This window comes from Pararge aegeria, chromosome 12 (genome assembly GCF_905163445.1).
Source record: "Pararge aegeria chromosome 12, ilParAegt1.1, whole genome shotgun sequence".
Taxonomy (NCBI): Eukaryota; Metazoa; Arthropoda; class Insecta; order Lepidoptera; family Nymphalidae; genus Pararge; species Pararge aegeria.
Genome location: NC_053191.1, coordinates 9,519,601 through 9,542,007, shown reverse-complemented (window position 1 = coordinate 9,542,007; position 22,407 = coordinate 9,519,601). Strand labels below are relative to the sequence as shown.

General features: G+C 33.5%; 2 protein-coding genes across 2 annotated transcripts; one reads left to right on the top strand and one right to left on the bottom strand.

Moving 5' to 3' along the window:
• Positions 1-34: 34 nt before the first annotated feature.
• LOC120628280 (putative tricarboxylate transport protein, mitochondrial) lies at positions 35-11,070 on the bottom strand. Its single transcript, XM_039896575.1, has 5 exons — positions 10,779-11,070; positions 7,190-7,316; positions 3,631-3,854; positions 2,591-2,755; positions 35-2,008 (listed from the first exon to the last, which is right to left on the bottom strand). Exons 1-5 carry the CDS (start codon positions 10,975-10,977, stop codon positions 1,770-1,772), a joined length of 954 nt encoding a protein of 317 aa, XP_039752509.1. The 5' UTR covers positions 10,978-11,070; the 3' UTR covers positions 35-1,769.
• A 1,441-nt stretch (positions 11,071-12,511) lies between these two features.
• LOC120628286 (SWI/SNF-related matrix-associated actin-dependent regulator of chromatin subfamily B member 1-A) lies at positions 12,512-20,990 on the top strand. Its single transcript, XM_039896584.1, has 8 exons — positions 12,512-12,876; positions 15,281-15,471; positions 15,668-15,830; positions 16,421-16,568; positions 17,179-17,390; positions 18,311-18,487; positions 19,799-19,937; positions 20,781-20,990. The coding sequence occupies exons 1-8, from the start codon at positions 12,796-12,798 to the stop codon at positions 20,870-20,872; spliced, it is 1,203 nt and encodes a 400-aa protein (XP_039752518.1). The 5' UTR covers positions 12,512-12,795; the 3' UTR covers positions 20,873-20,990.
• The last annotated feature ends 1,417 nt before the right edge of the window (positions 20,991-22,407 follow it).

Below are 22,407 nucleotides of genomic sequence, written 5' to 3'. Positions count from 1 at the left end.
AGGTATGTAAGTATTTAATAAAACACAATTTGAATTCTAAATTTATTTAACCAAAAACATTTAAATAAATCTTTATAATAAATTATTGAAACATAAACGAAACACAAAAGTGAACAATATATTATTCGGAATGATCAAAGATCTTTCAAGCACGGCACAACAGCTTATCATTTAAGCAATTACTCCAATTTAGTTTATTGCATTAAATATTTCGTCAGAGTTTGTCATTGAATTAAAAAAAGAACTTAAAATAGTATACAAATATATGTGTACTATACCTATAGGCCCTAGTTAGTTAATAAAACATGGCATAAAGTCGGAATAGTTATTATGCAATTTTTTGGCCCATTTCAACTGACAACAACTTTTAAATGTGAAACGTGAATTAACGAGGTAACAATTCCTACGTTATGCCAAATTTATTAATAAAAGCCATTAACGTGTAAACTAAATATAAGAATTATAGTTTTTGGTGATAACTTAAAACAACAAAAAGACTTAATTACTTCGAGGCTGCTGTTTATAACTTACAACAAAAGAATAAATATGAATTTTTAATAAATATACTTTAGTGAAATGATTTACAAAAGAGATACTGACTTAATAAAAAAGCGCAAAAATTTTTTGTAGATTCTTCACTTGTAAATAAATTATCACTTAAATAAAATAACACAAAGAATGTTACAAAAATAATAAAAAAATATGTTTTTATAAAGATAGATTTATATCATGCATGTCAACATTTACCGTGTTTATAGTTAGCATATATAAAAATAAAATATGGAATTTCCGGAATCAAAACAAAACGTAAACGACACATTAAATGCTATCTGAAATGGAATAAAAATTGTAGAAAAAATCACAGACCCTGCTATAAAAAAGTAAACCATTCAAAAACTCAATAAATATACTTAAAATAAGAAATGTAAAACTTTTAAGTATAATAACAAAAAAAGATAAGCATACATACTATGTAAGTGCTATAAAAATATATCTATGATGTGAATTTTTAACTATCACCCATGTATTTGTACATAACATTTTCTAAAAACTATTTTAACTTGAATTCACCCATTGGTGCCCAACATCTTATTAACAAATACCTTTTTTTAAATTCTCCCATTATAGTAGAAATTCATATGATAGCAATACTTACAAGGGCATCACGTAGAAACTCGACTACAAGTAAGCCTAACAAGAACCTTCCTAGGACCTCCTCCATACAGAAATATGACAAAACAAAATGTCATAAAGATTAAGAACTTATATCACTCTACTATAGGTTAGACCTTCGATTATTAATTAATCGAAATATTATCTTTAAAGTTTGATAAAACTTTAGGATATTAAGCTTAATTTGCTTACTTATATAGCTAATAGTTTCCGTTGACCACTTAAAAGTATTGTTACAATTGATGTGTTATTTTTTTTACAAGTGATAGATAGCATTAGGTAGTGGTAGACAATGAGTGGTATGCAATTGCCTGCTATAAAAAATAGTACAAATATATAAAACCGCTAGTTTTTACATCTATCTGGTAGTATTCCTAACAAAACTATGGCAACACTGAAAAACTTCATGGTACTTGTATATAATCGGAATAGTATTCCTAGTAAAAAACATAAGCGTTTACAATTATACAGTTGTCAATAAGTATGGCAGTAAAAAAGTGATCGACTCTTACTATAAAACTGGTATAATATATTTCCATTTTTTATACCACTATGGTAGTTTTTTTTTTTTACAAAGGCGGCACGGCAACACTAATTTACTTCCAAACGTAGTTAAATACGTCCATAATACTATCGTAAATAGTGAACGTTATAGCAACATCGAATACTACTCTGCTGAGCCGTGGTACGGTACCTTTGTAGAAAGCGAGAGGACCTTCGTGTTTCCAGGTCTTAATAAAGCAGTCCCAAGTGCTTTTGTATTTGGCAGCTTCTAAACCTTGCATACGGGTTTTGACTACGTCTATTGGTGTGTTGCCGAAGACTGAGGCCGCACCTAAGGAATAAACAAATTTTCTTAAGTAACAAACGTAAAAAAATATCGGTTTTAGACGTTGCTTCAATTTAGGTACGTCAGATGTTAGATTAATTTTTGTTATTATTCGTGTTTAGGTAGATGAAAAGACAGAATACTTTCTATCCAGGTAAGAGGTCACAACGATATTTTTTTTAATTTTAATCTCTTTCGTCTGAAATTAAAATCTGATTCAAATAGAGTCACATTCATTCTATTTCTTCATATGGCTGATTGAATTAATCTTTTTTCCACTCTTCTAACCAACTATTTAAAGAAAGATTTTAGATTAGATTGAATTATTGACTTCGGGCGTTAACAATCAGATACACAATCGATGTTGATTAAATTGAGCATCGATATATAACTTCCTCTAGGAACGGACCAGAAGTGGAAAACAAATATAACGCATACCAAGTATCATCAAAATAAAGAACTCACAAAAGATATAATCCTTTTTTAAATTTGAAAATTTTACAATTAGTATCCATGAAACAAAATAATAACGTGCATATATTCATGAACTCAGTTATATATTGAAGTCAAGGTTAAATAAAAACATACCGGCAACACCACCAAACAATCCGACGATGTACTTCGGCACCGGCTTGTCCCTGTCGCCACCTTTGTACCAATCCCGAAGTGATTCTACCACAAAGAACCTTATTGCTTGGTTGCTGCCTTGCTTCATGATAGTTGCAGTTACGCCCTTGTACACTCCCCCGATGCCTGAAATTAAATAATACTTAATATGTAGGTCGCACGGTCGTATCTGTCTATTGATGAGGCAACACTCGTTTAGTCTGCGATGTCTTGATCTTAGTAACGCACATTTTAAGACTTCTCATGACAAAATAAACATGGTGATCGGACAGAACAAACGACAAGTTAATGTAAGGGTATATATATTGTACCTTTATTTGACCTATACCACAATTAAATCATCTTATTCACATCCTGGGGTAGCTGGAAGAGATTTCTTATAGAGATAAGCTTTCAATTTATGGTACATAAATAATAAATAAATAAATAAAGAGTTCCGTATCTACTTTTGATACAATTATATGAAATTACAAGTTTCATTGTGTTCTGTAGATTTGTAAAATATGATATACTAGTTGATAGCCGCGACTTCGTTTGCGTGGATTAAAGTTTTCGCGGATATATCAAAACTGTCTACCCGCGGCTTAGCTCGTAAAGAATTTTCAATTTTCCTTCAGGAAGTACTTAAGGAATCAGAATAAAAGGTATGTGGGTTCTTTTCCATGACATGCATGTCAAATTTCATCCAAATCCGTTCAGCCGTTTTTGTGTGATTGAGTAACAAACATCCACTCTCACATTTATTATTTTAGGAGGATAAATTTATGTAGAATGTTGTTAATGTATTTATAATAATATCATCTGTCTTAATGAGTTCTTATATTTAAAGAATTTTACATTACGTTAAGAGTTTCAGCATTCCTTTCCAAGGGGCCGATGATTAGTTTTGTTCGTTCTAACTTTAATGTAAAACATTACTTGCTTCAACGATGAAGGAAAATATCGTAAAGAAAGATGCCTGCGAGTTTTCAATAATGTTCTCTGTGAAGTCAAATTCTCACCTTCTTCTCTAACGATCGTTCTTACTCCATGGAAAAACCCTTTAAACCGAGGTTTCTCCATACGCATGTCGTTGATAAACTTGACCTTCACGGTTTCCATTGGCGTCACGGCGAACACCGCTTCAGCCACTCCCGCTGCCAAACCGCATGCCAGTTTACCAGTGTTCGTTAGTGTACCATTGTCTGTTATCATGTATAGCTTTGCTTGTTCGAATACACCAAATCTGGAATGGAAAATAATACCTTACATCAGACAAATTGTCATTGTATAGTGTTTGGTTTTTGAACTATTAATACAATAACCGCCGGTTCATATGGGTATTTGCAAATCCCGGGGAACAGTTTTCAAGGACTAAAAAGTATCCTATGCATGGACGTACCAAACTTCTAGTCTATCTATACCTGTCAAATCGTCCGCGGCTGTTTTGTGAAAATGGTTTTAGAGGGCCCTCTATAATCGACACTGAAGCCAAAACTTTAGTTTTGTTTTGTTTTGTTTTTCCGTCTGGCTGTCTGTATCTTGGTCGCCATACATTTTAAAGACAGTTGTTACTTTTTCTGCGGAGTTCCAGGGTGGTTTAGCTTGGTTAAGCTGCTGAGCCAATCATAAACAGAACGGAACGGTTTCTTTGACAAAAAAAAAATATATCTATCTCCAGCATGTATAAATAAACCGAATTGCGGAACAATAGGTTCACTGTTTAAATGTAAAAGCACATCAAACTTTTGCATTTATGTTATAAGTAGAGATAGAGTCATTCTTTGATTAGGTATAAAAAAAGGTTTAGCCGAATGTTCACGGTAGGTAATAAACATTTTATATGGAATTTTCCTTTTCTTAGTATAGTCACTAGCCGGCGCCAAAAATAACATCGTTCACTAAAGTTTTGTAGTTTATGTAGGTAGTGGTGGAATAAGGCGAATGCGGTAAAATTACATTTTCCTTACTCTGGTGTAGCTATATAAATAGTACATGTGATACAATCTGGACTTTGATTGTATTTCAACTCAGTCTATACAACAAAAATCGAAATATGGTCGAGAGATGCAATGGATATAGAGGAAGAGTGGTTCGTTCGGCATCATCGTCATTATCTCTACCAATGGACGTCCACTACTGGACATAGTTCTTTAGTCAGAAGTGTAACGCTTACACTCTTTGTCGACGCGTCACTTTAAAAAAACACTTAATCAAACATTCCATAAATCGCTCATTTCTATTCCTTATACATTATGATGTGTGAAGGTCATTAGCGTTTCGTACGACGACGCTTTGAAACCGTTAAGATGTATCGCGGTTTAATAAAGAGGCATGCCTCTTCCAGGTCAGCACGGCTTCCTTACAAACTGCATAGTTACTGATCTTCAGATGAAAGCATATTATTCAGGCGTTAACACGTCACAATAAAAAAAAAACATAAGCCTTGCAGGGAAGAATACCTACGAGTCACGAGACGTACGAACTTACGAAGCCATAGATATAAAGTAGGGGGTCAAATTACTCTTATGATTGTTTGAAATTGTATAACTACGGAAAATTCCACGGGACACTAAATGTAACACACTATAGTTCTCGATGAGAAAGAAATATAGCGATTCGTATTTTACTATGATATAAATAACACTTAAACCTTCACGCTTAACAAAAATGTTAATGTTTTTAGGTCAAGAATAAAGCAACACTCTTTTTCTATATTATAAGAATTTTACTATTTCCTTCGTAATGCAATATTATAATTTATTTTAGTCCTCATTAGTGATTAAATATTATGTCGAGTCATTAAAGTGACTTCATAGCGAAAAGTTTATAATACACCTTTACTTAATGATGATATTTTTTTATGAATATATTATTCCGAGCACCTCATAACCTCGTAATAAACAATACTAGCAGTAGGTAGGTACCTCGCTGTACTACGCTATGGCATAGTCTGAAAATAATTCCCGTTCTCGTAGAAACAGAGACAAAAAATATATGGGTACAAACTCTTCGAAAAGATTAGGGAAATGTGCGAAATTCAATTAAAACCTGTACATAAAGTTTGATTTTAGGGTTCTGTAGTTAAACGAGGATCTTTTTATAGTTTCTTAACCACTCTGTATGCTGAAGCGATTATATTTTATTATAGATGCAAAGATGTTGTTTTTCGTTACGTATTTATAGTTTATCGTATCATCGGTATACCGACGTTTATCGCATTCGGGATACCAATCGCCAGAACACGAAAGTGGAAACAGATAAAATAGTTACGTATTGTTTACCGAGTACTTATTTTGATATTATTCCTTTCATATAATTGAATACTTTGCCGCAAATAACTAACTACTGTAGATAGCTGTGTAGATTTCAAAATTAAATTGAATTTATTGAACTTGAAATATAAAATAAACATATTATATTTCGTGTGAAGAATAATGTCACGTTTCGAGTTAATTTTAAAGATATTAAAAAACATGATCTTCCCTCCCAGCAAAACTAGTACCAGTGACTAGTAACTTATTAACTATATTTTTTGGTCATACTAATGTGTAAAACCATTTTTTTTGTTGTTGCTAGATTCATAAAGCTATATACTCGTACTTATGTCTATAGCTAGTTTCCTCAGTACGATGCCTATTTGAATTATTGCCATCTCTTTTCAGATACACGAAAGTGTATTCTTATTATCTGGGCCAACGATCGTCCGCAATGTCATTGAATCCTTATCAGTATAACCGCCACTAGCTGAACTCTAATCGATGTTTGTGAATGTTAACCTCATGATAGTCATGAAATCAAGATGGAATACACTGGCCGACTTACTGATATTTATACCCCAGTAAAAAAAAATGCAAACGCGAAGATAGCCTTTTTGAACTCCCTGTCGCGGCGGTGAGGGTTGCGGCAGAGACAATTTGGGAATGGCCTAGTCTAGTGGGAGGCTTCGGCCGCGGCACGACATACGTGCCACTAAACGCAGCGCCGAATTGGGGACAAAAACAAAATGACAACAGCCTGTCTAATGCTATTATTATAGGTCAATAATTCGTCCAGGTAAAAAGAGAGTTTAACACTAACACAACAGTTTGAGTGTAAAATTTTTTGGCATACTAAATAAAGTGCGACCGCTCAAAAAATGCGGCCCTGAGTTTATATGCCACTAGCGTACCCAGCCCGCTTCGCCGGTCTAGATTTTGCTTTATTTTATTTAAACAATAAACTTACATCATTAAATTTTTTTATTTAAGTCTCATAATATATTAAATCATTTATTTCTCTCCGTATTCATTCGCTTCTATTCTCTTCTCGAGCGGGTGAAGATCATTATCTACACCCATGTACACCCAACAATAGACTATCATCATAGTAAATAAAAGCTGTATTTGACAGTTTGACAGTTCAAAAATAGGATTGCTCCGATCGTCACCAAACTTTACCGGAGAGAGATCCGGAGATTCCCTAAAAGTTTCATTGAAATCGGTCCTGCCGTTTCGGAGCCTATACGGAACATACCCACACACTTTCTATTTTATATTAATATGCCATAACATAATTGTTGTATGGCATCCAGCGACTTACCTAACAGCGGATTTTGGTATCGACCCGTAAAGCAATACGCTTAGCCCTCTGTATAAGCCCAAAACACCATGTCCTTTGACGGTAGTTCTTACGCAGTCCCAGATTCCCGAATACTTTTTTGTGCCACCTGAAATCAAACATAACGTAGGTAACTACAATAGTAGTAGTAGTAGTTCATAAAACTAACCCTTTGATAACCAAGTGGTTTATATTTACCAGGGATATTAAGCAGGCGGTGAAAATAGCAACGTGTCTACGAGACCGAATCAGAAAAGTGGCGATTAGTCCAAACAATGTCAGACACATTAGTGACCCATGTATGCCATCATTATCGCCAGTTTCTTAGGAGAGTGCAATTTAGAGTTTAGATCTTTACCGCTGATTCAGTGCGTTAGCAAGCTATAAAGATACGATAGTGATAGTAACCAACAGACGAGTCACCGTCGCGTTCCTTAGCAGCACAGGGGACATTTTTACACCTTCACGTCGTGGCGCAACTACGGCCTAGTTCACAATGCTATAGGTAGTACAAGTAGATATGGATACTACAATAATTATCATCATTTTATACCGACGAACAGTGGTGTGCTCTTCATTTATGCGACAAAACACAAAGGCACTGCCTAACTTAGTTTTTTTTTTTATATAATTCGTATTATAGAGGATTTTTCCATTCTTCCTACTTTATGCCTTGGCAAAACACCCTGTGCATACGATGCCTACTACTTATGTATGTATTTTAAGAGGCCTTTCAGTAAAAGACGTTAATAGTTTGTCTATGTATATTACATAGTTCATAATGATGATCCTCGGCATATTTAAGTCCACAGCTGGGACAGGTCTCTTCACATACGGGGGAGGTGGAAAAGTTTGACTCTTCACGCTGCTCTTATTGGATCTTAGAAACTTAATTTTCAGTAAAAAGGTTAAATAAAGTACCTACATATCTATATTCCTAAGTAGGAAGTTTGTTTTATATTTGTATGTAAGCGATTAGTTGCCTACATTCTAGGTCAAGAGTATTAGTTAATCTTAGTTCAATGAACTCCATATCGTAATAATATGGACTTTATACAGGGGTCTTAATCCAAAAGAAAATCAGCTAGTGTGAATCGGTCTCCCGTACCGAGGGTTCCGTAGAACTTCCAACAAAACGCAGAATTTTCATTATGGTTTATTTAGTCCTTCGCTTAAATTATATTACCTAAATGATTTGGAACATCGTGGCTAAATTTCTTAAGTGGCGATTTTATTATAATAATTTGGACGAGAATTAAAATACGACTAAACTTGTATTGATCGTTCAAGATGACCTTGACATATTATATGAAATGATTTTATTAAAATATCGTCCGAGTCTAAAGACTCAGTCAGTCAGTCAGTCAGTCAGTCAGTCAGTCAGTCAGTGAGGCAGTCAGTCAGTGAGTCACGTTATGTCACGTCATGTCACGTCAAGTAACGTCAGTCGGTCGGTCGGTCGGTCGGTCGGACGGACGGACGGACGGTCGGTGGATAAGTCGGTCGGTCGGTCGGTCGGCCAGTCAGTCAGTCAGTGACATTTGGTCCAGCAGTGCACTGTTAAAAAAAATTGGTGAAAAGCTTATCTATTGGTGAAAAACCATGATGCTATGTTACACTGTGCACAGGTACAGGTAACTCAATGGCTATGATGCAATATTTTTGTGACACTGTTGGCATGTAAACATTTTTAATATTGTAGGTAGATATGTGATAACAGAAGTGTTTACTTTGCACATAGTGGATAATTACTTAGGTAGATTTATAAATTTTATCAAGTGAGTTTAATGGTAATACATGATAAAGAATCTTTTTAAATAACCGGCTTAGTTATTACTGGATACAAACTAAAATATAACTATTGTTTGTATTTTAATGCAGGGTATTATAAATTGGATGATCAACTTCAAAATACTTAACTTACACACAGACAAAAAATTTCTTACTTATAAACCTGCTTACAAAATAGCTAGTAGTTTTAAAGGCTATTAAACTGAGACTTTTATGATGGGAACTAACCCCACTAAAGGAGAAACAAGCGAGTGAGAAAAATATAATCTCATAGTGAAAAAAATGGGGTTACACATACAATGGTTATGGTAGGCATGGATTGTTGTGTAAGTGAACTAAAATGCTTATAAGTAATATGACTAAACTGCAAAATAGTTCCGGTTATATTGCAGTTTAGTCATATTCTAGTCTCATATCCCCAAAATCTAATGTTTATAAAAATATAATTTTTATAACAAAAATAGGTGTCACTTAGTAATAATAAATGTTATTCTTACAGCCTAAAAGTCCTATTTAATATAAATTATTGTAATGAGAATCTAATTGTAGTCATTTCATTGATTAATACCATTCCAGTTTGTTTCACAAGTGCTTACTAATGAATGTTATTAACAACATAGCATACAATAGAGCTGATTGAAAAGGACCAGATTTTTTTAGATTAGGTATAGTTCAATTGAAACTTTATGCTGTCATTGAGGCTAGCTGCAAGTGTAGCTTCACACTGGTAGTCAAATGTACTGACCTGCTGATAGGCTGATACTGAATAGTGAATTCTGCACATGATTTTATACATTCACATGGTAATTAATATTTGGATGACTGACATAATATGAATATTACGTCAGTGCTTGGATGGTTAGGTGTTGTTAGCAAAACATCAACCCTTTCATTTTATGGGACATTGAGCAAAATTGTTTGCAACAAACTTTGTAAAATTTATGTTTGTTCTTGTATTTATCGTTGTTTTCAATATCTAATTAATTACAATCTCAATGTTGAGTGATTTTGATTCAAGAAAGCATAGACTAGTTTTCAGCAGCAAAGTAGAAGCAATACTTTAACTTTACATCCAATTTGTCAGTACTATGTTGCTTTCTTTAAAATGTATGTAGTCATATCTACTGAGGTATGAGGTATTAAGTTAAAACATTTAAAAAATCAGTAACAAAGTACAAAGTCCATGGTTTGACAGATGTTTCCAATTTGAATTATTATACAGGTTTACAATAAGAAATGCTTGAGCTTTACAAGAATTTGAAGACTTGCTCATTGTGACAAACATTTGGTGACAGACAACAATTTAAGCAGAATTGGGCATACATATGTATGTGAATGAAGCATTGCAAATCATTAAAACAAACATTTTGAATTGAGTGTGCCACAGCTGAAGGCATATACAAAACAGACATAGGAATTAAACATAGATAATAAATTTAAACTGATAGCTAAAATAGGTTAACCTCATTCCACTTACGTATTGAAATATCGAACAAGGAAATCAAATTTAACTAAACAATTCTTAAAATAGGTACCAACATGTAATTAATAAGCAGGCAGTAAGCGTTTCAAATTCGACCTCGAAGACTATACTCGTGAAACATGATTCTAATTGGAAAATATAATATCCTCATGAGAGTTTATTCTGAACAAACAAGCGTGTCAAACAAATGGGTAAATAAATTTAATATCGCCATGGACTTAAATTTATTATTCTTTTTAAACTTATTTATTTATCAGCTTATGAATGAAAGTTGGATCCAAATATTGTTACACTGACCTTTTTCATCCAATTGAAGTTGTGTTTTCACGTATTCGGTTGGGAATGTAATACAAATTTCAATGCCACCAGTAATACCGCCGGCAACCACTCCTTTCAAACCTATTGATCCTGGGCCACCTGCCGCGGCCGCTGCCCCAGTTTCCGTCATCCATGGTCTAGAAAAGGGGTTTTTAAAGTTGCCTGATCTTGAAGACATGGTAAATTTTACGCACTTGTCGTATAATCAACGACTACGGCACGCGACAAGCAGCCTATCTGAATAATTACCATCGACTGAATGGGAATGAATGCAAATGTATTAAGAATGAAAGTCAAAGCATAGCATACTGTATACCTATAAGACTTCAACTTTGATTTTACGAATAGGCTATGGAGGGTAGAGGTAAGGAGGATCATCTGTGTATATGAAAAATTGTCGTAAAAATGTATTAAATTAGGATGGCGCCACATTTGCATTAAGGTAACTCTTAAAAGAAGCGCCAAACCAAATATTGTTAGAGTAGGCTTGAAAAATAAACAAGGAAGTAAGGTTATATTTACCACAATATTTTGTACAACGTAAGTTGTTGAAATTCTCAATAATTAACTACTTTAGTCGATAATGACATTAAATTTTTTAACTCGGCATACTTCAATTCATCTACGATTGCTACATTCATACCATACCCTGTGCATCCACCAGCGCCATTGTGGAGGATTTTTGAACTGTTATTTAGCGCATACAACTGGACACTTTTTCAACTTTTCTCCCATATAAGATGACTCTCCTTACCTCTACCCTCCATAGAATAGGCAATGGTTATGAGTATGTCTATGTTCTGTCGTTCATTTACAGATTACAGAATGGTGATGTGTGATGGTGATGAGCCTAGGGAAGCCCAAGAGTACAAAGACAATTATATATTGATTGTTTCTTTATATCAATCTCTAATAGTAGTACTACTTAGGCTATGCAAGCTAGAAGCATTCATCTTAACTTGACGCGTGAAGTCATTGACCTTCATGGAAAACACAACCGGACACTTATTTAAAAAAAAAATCTGAAATGTTTATAAATAGAAAGTTCGTAACATGAACCACTTGAACAATTAATATTTTAGTGCAATAATATTTATTTATAATTTCAACAAATAAAACTTTAGAATAATCATATTTTTCTTTGTGTAAGCGAACATTACTTATGGAGTTCTTACCACTTTATTTTTATCTAAATAAAACTGGAAAAGAGTTGAAAGGTAATTAAAAACTAAATGATCTCCATCAAAGTAAATCAGAGAATTTACAGACAATCCTTCGCTATTTCGCCTCGCCAAGTTCAACCATTTTTTCTTATTTCGTGCTACAATAATTAATATTTTATATGGAGTAACAAGTATTTATATAATGCGGTACTAATCATACCCATATGATTTTTGATCCATTTCCAATATTTATTTGATCTGTTCACTAGATCGATATATTCACACACAAATGACTTCTCGCGGTTTGTCTCAATACTCATACCTCTAAAGGTATACCTTTTACGTGGTAATTTTAAAGATTTATCAAGACTAAAAATTTAAAATATTTTTTTTTGGTTATATTGAAGCCCTATTAAGAATTTTCAAACTGAAAAGTTGTCTGATTCCCTATGCAGTGTTTATATTATCATTGATTAGTTGGATTAATTTTCTTCTAGTCTGTGTTATGGCCATATTTATTTTGAACGAATTAAAAAGTATAAACGTCGTTGTATCGTTGGACGCTGTACCGTGTTCGTAAATTCGTTCTTATTTTCATGGAAAATTTAAATCGTCTTCTGAAATGTGGATACCACACTGTTAATATTTCTATTTGGCATAGTCATAATCTTATTGAGAAAGGTTTATGTTATGATAAAGCTCAATAAGTGTCTAAACAATGCTGTACCGATTAATTTGACCAACAACTTAAATTGAAATAAAAAGGTGCTAAATTCACCACGGCGCAATTAGCGTCTATATTTTGTGTAACTTGAAGATATTTAACCGCTAAAATGGCTCTAAGAACTTACGGCGATAAGCCGATAAGTTTTCAAATTGAAGAGGGTGGTGAATTCTACTGTGTTGGATCTGAGGTAAGTAAACTAAACTTTCAGTGTTTTCCCTTTGGACTATAATATATAAGGCCAGAGGGCAAGTGTTGAAGCGTTAATCTCTTTTCGCATTTATCATCCTCAACCCATTATCGGCCACTACAGGGCACGGTTCTCCTCTCAGAAGGGAAGGGTTTAGGCCTTAGTCTACCACACTGGCCAAGTGCGGATTGGCTGACTTCACACACCCTTGAGAACGTTGTGGAGAACTCTTAGGCATGCAGGTTTCCTGACAATAGTTTAAATTGCTTACATTAAAAACGCACATAACTCCGAAAAGTCAGTGGCGCGTGCTGGGGAACTCCAGCCTTACTCACTAGGCGATCACCGCTTCCTAGGCTATCACTACTTATTTGATGAGGCTTCCTGATGTAGAGCTGCACTTGCGCAGCATTCTTATTTACTCTTTATTTTCTTCTGTCTTCTGGATGAATCCTTTGCATTTAGATATGGTTAATTTGTTATGTGCTCAAGTTTTCTCTTTCTTAACTTTCTCTTTTCCCTGAATACTGAATAGCTTCTAAGTTTCATGCTGCAAATTTCCTTATATAAAATACTTAATCTGGGAGCATTGGTAATTTATTTTAATAATTGATACTTGTTATCATCATGCCTTGTTTGTCTATGGATAACATGGGTTTGAATAACTATTATGATGATTATCACTAGGTATAATTATGTGAATTTGAGCTTTTGCAATTTATTTTTTTCACTCCAACCAAATTATATATCACTTGCCTTAATTGGGAATGAATACATTGTGAGGAAACTTGCAGATCTAAGAGTTCTTCATAATTTATTCAAAGGTTGATGACTGCAGATTGGCGCAGTTGAGTCCCAGGCTGTGGGTTCAATTCCCACAACTGGAAAATGTTTGGGAAAATGTTTGTGTGATGAGCATAAATGTTTTTCAGTGTCTGGGTGTTTATATGTATATTCTAAGTATTCATGTATATTATTTATAAAAATATTCACAGTCATCTTAGTACCCATAACACAAGCTATGCTTACTTTGGGGCTAGATGGCGATGTGTGCGTTGTTGTAATGTATTTATTTAATTATTTATAAAGGTATGTGAAGACTATCAATCCACACTTGGCCAGTGTGGTGAACTACAGCCTAAACCCTTCTTATTTTGAGAGGAGACCTGTGCCCCATAGTGGGCCGTTAATAGGATAATAATGATGATGATAATCGCTGAAGCGGATCATTTTAAGTGTGTAATTTTAATTATCTATGTATTTCATATAAATTGAGGATGTATGTTATATATTTTATTTGTATATTTTATATGTTATATATTTATATATATATATATATATATTATAGTTATATATATATATATATATATATATATATATATATATATATATATATATATTATAGTTATATATATATATATATTATATATATTTTATTTATATATTTGTAAATATTATTTATTGCAGCACCTACCTCTTTTGTATGTTTTTTCCTTTTACACCATTGGTTGCCTGGAAGAAATCGCTATGTAGCGATAAGGCCACCAAATTGTACTCTCTTGATATGTATTTATATCTCTGTAACTACTTTTTTTTCTTTGGTGTACAATAAAAGTGTATTCATTCATTCATGATGACCCTAACTACAACTAAGCACTATTTTCGTGCTGCAGAAGAGGGCTGTTCGTTCGATCTACAAAATGGGTCCGAGAGAGTCATTGAGGGATAAATTTAAGGATTTTAAAATAATGACAGTGTATAGTCAGTACATATTTGAAAATTTAATGTACGTTCATAAAAACATTTCTAAATTTAAGAAAAAATGTGACTGCAATAATTTTAACATTAAAAGTAAGAATAAACTTACAAGAATGTACTAGGTTACATAAAATTCATAATTCGTTTAAAGCAAATTGCATAAAATTTACAATAAACTACCAATTGACATCTTGGAGATGTCTCTTAAAAAGTTCAAAGTTTGTATTAAACGTAAGCTTATAGAAAAGTCCTATTATAGTATAAAGGACTACATAATCGATAAAAAATCTTGGGTGTAAATTATTGCTCTAACCAGGATGCTCTTCTAATAATTTAAAATGACATTGTGAGATGGTGATAACAAAAAAAAAACTCCCACCTAAGTTTGTTGTGGGCTTCTTCTAAGACTAGGACGCGTTTGGAACCCTCTTAGCTTTAGTTTTAAGTTTACGAATGTGGTTATCGCCATCATCTCACTACCGTGTAATTGTTATGTACGCATCAAAAGTGCCACCTATGGGCCTACTTGAATAAAAATATTTTTGACTTTGACTTTGACTTAACTAAGCCACCCCACTCTACTTCTAAATCATTGGTTACGTAACTACCACTTATACTTTTTACTGACCAAGCTGTTGATATTAAGGTTGGTAATTACCTGCGGCTGTTCCGTGGGTCGCTCTACAAGAAGTATCCTGGCATGGCCAGGAGGACTCTAACTAATGAAGAGAGAAAAAGATTAGTGGACAATGGGCTGGGCCCCCATGTTCTAACCAGCTCTGTGTCTTTGCTGAAGGCTTCTGAAGTAGAGGATATTATTGAAGGAAATGATGAGAAGTATGTTTCAGATACTATTCAATATAAGTTTATCAACATTGGAAGCTATAACTTTTTTGAAATATTACTGACGAGTTGTGCAATAATATTAATAGTAATATGTAAATTTTGTGAGTTTGAATAATTATGTTCATAATGCTAACCACTGCTAGCTTGTTGCAAATAGCTACTAATGGTTTAATCTGCATGTTTCCAGATACAAAGCTATATCTGTCAGTCAAGAGATGGCAACTCCAAGAGAAGGCAAGAGCAAGAAGCCACATAATCCATCATGGATGCCTGTTATGCCAAACTCATCCCACTTAGATGCGGTTCCACAGGCCACCCCTATTAGCAGGACGAGGGTCCATAATAAAAAGGTTCACTTTAACTTTATAAAAATTGGCAGTGTATGCTCACAACTTCAATATATTCCCGATTTTTTTGGGATTAAGAAATTTTCCCATTGTATAAGCAGCACCTACAAGAGCTAGTAAGCAATTAATGGGTGCCAAATTATTACTAAATTGTTCAGTAGTATGAATTCATAAAGATTACAAATACAAAAACATACACTCATTTACATACTACTAAAACTGGTGTAGATTTTAGCAATCAAAGTTTTGTAAACACCTATTAAAATAACTGAATCATCATTCATTCAATTCGTCATCAATTCAAATCATTCAGTACTTTTTTTTTGGAACTTCATGTTTAATAGTACTAGTTTAATTAACGTAACGTTTAATAGTAATCTAGAAGTGGTCTTATAAATAAATATTTAAATAAGGTTTCTAAGTTTACAACTGACTTTAGTTCAGAATTCATCATCAGTAAGTTTAAGAACCTTCATACTGTCTTTCTTCGCGAGCACTACTAACCCACTAGGGAAGACATATAAATTTGCATTATGACATAATTATGCATTATTTATACTCTAAAAAACTTTAATGTAATCATTTCATTTTAGGTGAGGACTTTTCCTCTTTGCTTTGACGATACAGATATGACAGCAATGCTTGAAAATGCATCACAAAAACAGATACTCGTTCCAATTAGATTAGATATGGAGATTGAGGGTCAGAAACTAAGAGATACATTTACATGGAACAAGAATGGTAAATAGATTGCATAAAATTATTTTGTCAATTATATTTAGCAAATTAAACAGTTAACATGAACAAACTTTATATTTATGTTTTAATTGAAGAATAAAATCAATGCACAAGTGAAATCTGGTGCATTTTGCATCTAAATTATCCATTTTTGAATTTTTAGCTAACTGGTAGTTGGTTACAGTCTGTCAATAAGATTTACTTTTTATAAATTTAAAATGCATATAAAAATTTTCGGAATCGACAGGATTCTTTTATATGCATATTTCAGAATTTTTTTATATGCATTTTAAATGTATAAAATTTAAAATTCCTCCAAGTGTAGGTAAAAACAAATAAAAATTATAAAAATGCAATGTGTCATCTCTTGTTTCAAATGTGTCTCATTCACGCTACAGTCGCTATAAGACTGATGTGAAAGAAATATACTAATTTCGACGGTAGGAGAGCCGTGGCTTAGTTGGAGAAAGCGCTCAGGCCGCAATTGCCAGAGAGTCGCAGGTTTAAATCCTGTCGGTTCCGAAATTTTTTATATGCATTTTAAATTTATAAAATTGATATTACCTCCAAGTGTATGTAAAAACACTAATAAAAGATTTACTTTCTATTTCAGAGTCAATTATAACACCAGAGCAATTTGCCGAAGTATTATGTGATGACCTTGAACTAAATACAAGCACTTTCATACCAGCTATAGCAACTTCTATACGTCAGCAAATTGAAGGTTACCCCAGTGAACCACCAGCCATCTTGGAGGAGCAGGCTGATCAGAGGGTCATCATCAAGTTGAATGTACATGTTGGCAATACATCTCTTGTTGATCAGGTGATTATTACATTGTTTTTTTTTATTATTTTTATTGCTATGTTTACTAGACAATATTCTGGTTAGCTTGTATGTAAACTGATATCGCTTCATATCAGTTTTCATACTACGTGACTGCTGAAATCTATAACTTTTTAAATTATTTAATTTGCCTACAAGACATTTTCGCATTTATTTGGTTATTAGGTGAGGTTCCATGGACCTCACTCTATTAACGTTGGTTGTTGTAGATTACAGCTAATTTATTGATTATAATTTTAAACTGGCTGATAAACTAAAATTCGTACCACGGATCTTTTTTTTTTTAAATGTTATATTTTAACAGTTATTATCCTATTCCGGTCTAAGAGAAATGCAAAAAATCAAATATCATAAAAATTTCAGCTGTTCTTGAGTTTTAAATGGTGTAACTTTCTTTTATTTATATAGATTATTATATTATACTAGCTGTTGCCCGCGACTTCGTCTGCGTTTGATTTTGTTTTTGATGTGGCATTAAATTTAGTTGTAGATCAAACAAAATTTCAAGTATTCAGTATTGCTAAGCCTTATATGAGGGGTTTGCTGCTGTCCACTGAGGAGTTCTGTCCTCTATCTCCAACCACAGTTTGGGCAAAATTAAACACATATTATAACCCCTATGGTACAAAAATAATTATTTAAATTGGTTATAATTTGTCGGAGTGATGGTGTAAAATCGTCAAACACTCCTTCCCCTCTCCCAAAGGAACCGAGGTTATTGTCGGGATAAAAAGAATCCTATATTACTTCTAACACTTCTAAGAATATGTGTACAAATTTTCATGAGGATTGGTTAAGTAGTTTTAGCGTGAAAGCGTAACAAACAAACTTACATTTATAATATTAGTAGGGAATATGGACGCCTATTTCTATCAAATAATGTATTTTTTCAATTGCAGGTTGAATGGGACATGGCAGAAAAAGAGAACAACCCGGAACAGTTTGCTATGAGACTTTGTGCTGAGCTAGGTCTCGGTGGAGAGTTTGTCACAGGCATTGCTTATAGTGTGAGAGGACAACTGAGCTGGCACCAGCGCACTTATGCATTCAGTGAAGCACCTCTGCCGGTTGTTGAGGTATTTTAGTTTGATAAAATATAATTGCTACGCACCGCCACTTTTAGTTACCATATAAAATACTGCATTATCAGAATTGGATAAGTACTAAACAGTTTAGAGACAATTAGTTACCTTTGCTAATGAATTAGTTTGGCAATTCACAGGGGCATCACTGCAGTGGTTTCAAAGGCGGTTTTATTTAGTACATAGGTTATTCTATGTGGATAGGATTCTAGATAATCGGCGCAATATACATATAAAATTAACTGAAATAAACATATTAAACCTACTTTTTATATGTTTTTTTGTATACAGTAGGTTTAATATCTTTATATATATATTTCTTGTGTGCGTGTGTATGTCACTATACTCCTCCTAAACGGCTGGACCGATTTGAATGAATTTTTCGGTATGCGTTTGGGCGGTATCCTGGATGGTTTAGATTCACAAATTAGCTCGACAGATGGCGCTGGGTTCAGCTAGTGTATATGAATACGCTCATGAATAATATATATGTACATATATATTATATATACGTTAATTAATGGCTACCAGAATTTATTTTTCTGGCAGCCATTAATTAACGTATATATGTATATATATATTCTTTTTTAAAATATTTAGCAATCTTAAGAGCATTGCAAAACAGCACAGCATTTTCTCTAAATGACTTTGGAAACATAGAAGCTTATGATCTGAACAAGACTGCAATGTTATGTTGCAATCCAAATCGCCAAAAAAGGTGAAGCGGTCTTTCATATTTCATACAATAGTAAATAGAGAGGACGGAACTTACAATTTAGTCTAATAGGAAGCCACGAGTATGGTGTTTACTGATATAGTCAAATTTCCTTAGGCCAAGTATAAATCTGATGCACACATTTGTCTTTCATATTTCATACAATAGTAAATAGAGAGGACGGAACTTACAATTTAGTCTAATAGGAAGCCACGAGTATGGTGTTTACTGATATAGTCAAATTTCCTTAGGCCAAGTATAAATCTGATGCACACATTTTGCACTCGAGCTTGTTTAGTAACTCCTCATTCAGATCTGTGCAGTTGACATCTGTATAGTCTAATAAATGAAAAAGGAGTGTTTCAGCTAAAGATATATTGGTTTTTATTGGGATTATTCCATGTTATTTTTGTTTATAAATATTTTAATCAACTACTAATCAAATGTGAACATTAAGATTTAAGAACAACAAATATGTTTATCTATACAGTTAATTTTTTTTTAATAAGGTAAGTTATTTAGTTGTTAATGTTTAACTCAGTAATAAAAATGTTAGTATAGGGTCTTACAGTTGTTGTTTTCATTTTCAGACCCCATACCGTCAGCCGTCTGATGCCGAGCAGTGGGCCCCACACCTGGAGACCCTTACCAATGCTGAGATGGAAAAGAAAATCCGCGACCAGGACAGAAACACTAGGCGTATGAGACGTCTAGCTAACACCACTCCCGGTAGGTAGAATTTTTAATAAATATTTTTTTGAATTTTTAATATATGTATGTATATATTTTTTGTTTTAATACACACGCTGTGTAGCCCCAAAGTAAGCGTAGCTTGTTTATTATTTTTTTTATTTATATACTTTATTCGTATACCACAAAAAGAAAAGAAAAACAAAGGACACATCAAGAGGAAATCTTAAAAAGTAGGTTACAAAAGGAGGCCTTATCGCTTAGTAGCGATCTTTTCCAGGCAACCAGTTCCACCAACCAGGTTCCAGTTTGTTTTATGGATACTAAGATATCTGATGAATAATTTATGAATAGCAAACATACTTACTTATAATATACAGATTAACAGCCGGGCACTGTAAAACATTTATGTTCATCACACAAACGTTATCCAGTTGTGGGAATCGAACACACGGCCTTTAGACTCAGAAATTAGGGTCACTGCTCACTGCGCCAATCGGCCGACAAATTGAACTTAAGAAGAATGGCTGACTCAAACAAAGTCTGATCAACTAACATGTAGTTGATCAGACTTTGTTTGTTGACCACTTGCGGCATTAAGTGTAAATATAAATTAAGCCAGACACTATCTATTGATTTTTGAAATTTGCTATATTTTGTGACAATAAAGCAAAAAAACTTATCAAGTTTCCGCTAAAAATAAACAAAAAAACAAAACCTACAGTGCCTAAAATTGCATTTTCTTTTTAGCCGTCCAACCTTCATTGCCTTGGCCTTACAGTTTTCAAACACGAAACACGAAAAAACTGTTCAATTATTTTGGTACTTGATTATCTTTATACCACGCATAGTTGCTATGTGAGTCAATTTTTTTGTTCGCAGATGTATCGTTGAGCCGCGCCGTGAACCGTTTGATCCGGGCCGACGAAGCTCTCTTCCAAACCACGCCTGAAAAGAGGAGGAAAAAGATATAATCACTTGACACAACCAGTAATCATTACGACTAAATTATAGGTACCGTATTCTGTAGTTTTTCTAACTGGTTGCCAACCGGTCTTCTAAGCTTAATAAACGATAATTTAACAACGGTAGTTGTCTATTCATTATAATTTACCTAATATTGTAATAAAACTGGATCAAAAAAGATGCGCCAGCGTTGGATATACATAGCTGATGTAAACGTTAAATATAAAGACATAAAAGCCTTAAATAGGTAGAAGTTAAAACGCTTTCACTGAACCTAGGAAACACTTAAATCGGATGCCCAATGATTTGGGCGATGCGTAGAGAAAGAACGTTTCACCAAGTCTTAGATGTAACGACGGTAGGCGCTATCTAAAGTTACGACACCGATTTGACGGTGCGTAATATTAAGGTAAAATGTCACTTGACAGATGTACAAAATATAAACTGTTTTTTTTAACAACCTTAATTCCATATAAAAAATTAAAAATATGATAATACAAACACACATTACCACACCTTATGGCAAGAATCATAGACAAGTTATGTTAGGTTGGCTGCAACTGAATCTAAAAGGATCCTAATTAATCGCAAATTACTTTTAAAACGGTTTGTAGTAAAAAACATTTTACGTTCTGTTGTGTTACACAAAACCTAGTTCACATAAACTGACCGACGTTAGGTCAGTTTATGTGAACTAGGTTTTGTATAAACTATTTCCACCTTTTATATTCCCGTTGTATGGTTGGTTTAACTTCAAAGTAAGTCTGAACTATAGTTATAATAAACGGTATTAAATGGAAATTATATAATTAAGTTAATGATGTCTGACTGGGATGGAGCGGTAACTAGTTCGTTTAAGTTTATTAATACTTAGATGTTTTGTATATGTAATAATGAAAATAAAGTTTTCGTATGTCATTTATCAATTGTTTTATTTCAATCACCCATTATTTGTGCTGTTATATTTTTGGACATTAAAGCTATTATATATGCCTTTAGATAGCTTTATTCTAAAAAAAAACCTAATAAATCAGAAGAGCGGATATAGCCTACTTGCCAACTCTCAGTCGATACCTACCGGCCGTTCGATCTTTCGCTTGTACCTGTTATTTTCAGAGTTATTGTGCATTTTTATTTTAATTAATTAAATATAACTAGCTTTGGCGGCAAAGGAATATCGCCTCCCATTCTCTATGTTTTATAATTTTTTTTTGACCCACCCAGAAATTAACTGCGTCGTTCATGACATTTAAAGAGTCTACACAGCCTTTTAGTTGTCCTGCAGTGCCCTGAAGTTGAAGGATTTTTAGTTTTCAAAGGTTTGTGAATTCCACCAATCTGCACTTGACCAGCGTGATTGCGGCCTAAACTCTTTTCACCCTGAGAGGAGACCCGTGGCCCGTGGCCGGTTATGGGTTGATTATAGTGATATGATGTTAATAACACAATAGTTACCTTATGAGGACTAACTTAGGGAGCCACACTAATCATCAAGTTAATATCAACCCATTATCGGCCCACTACAGGGCACGTGTCTTTTACA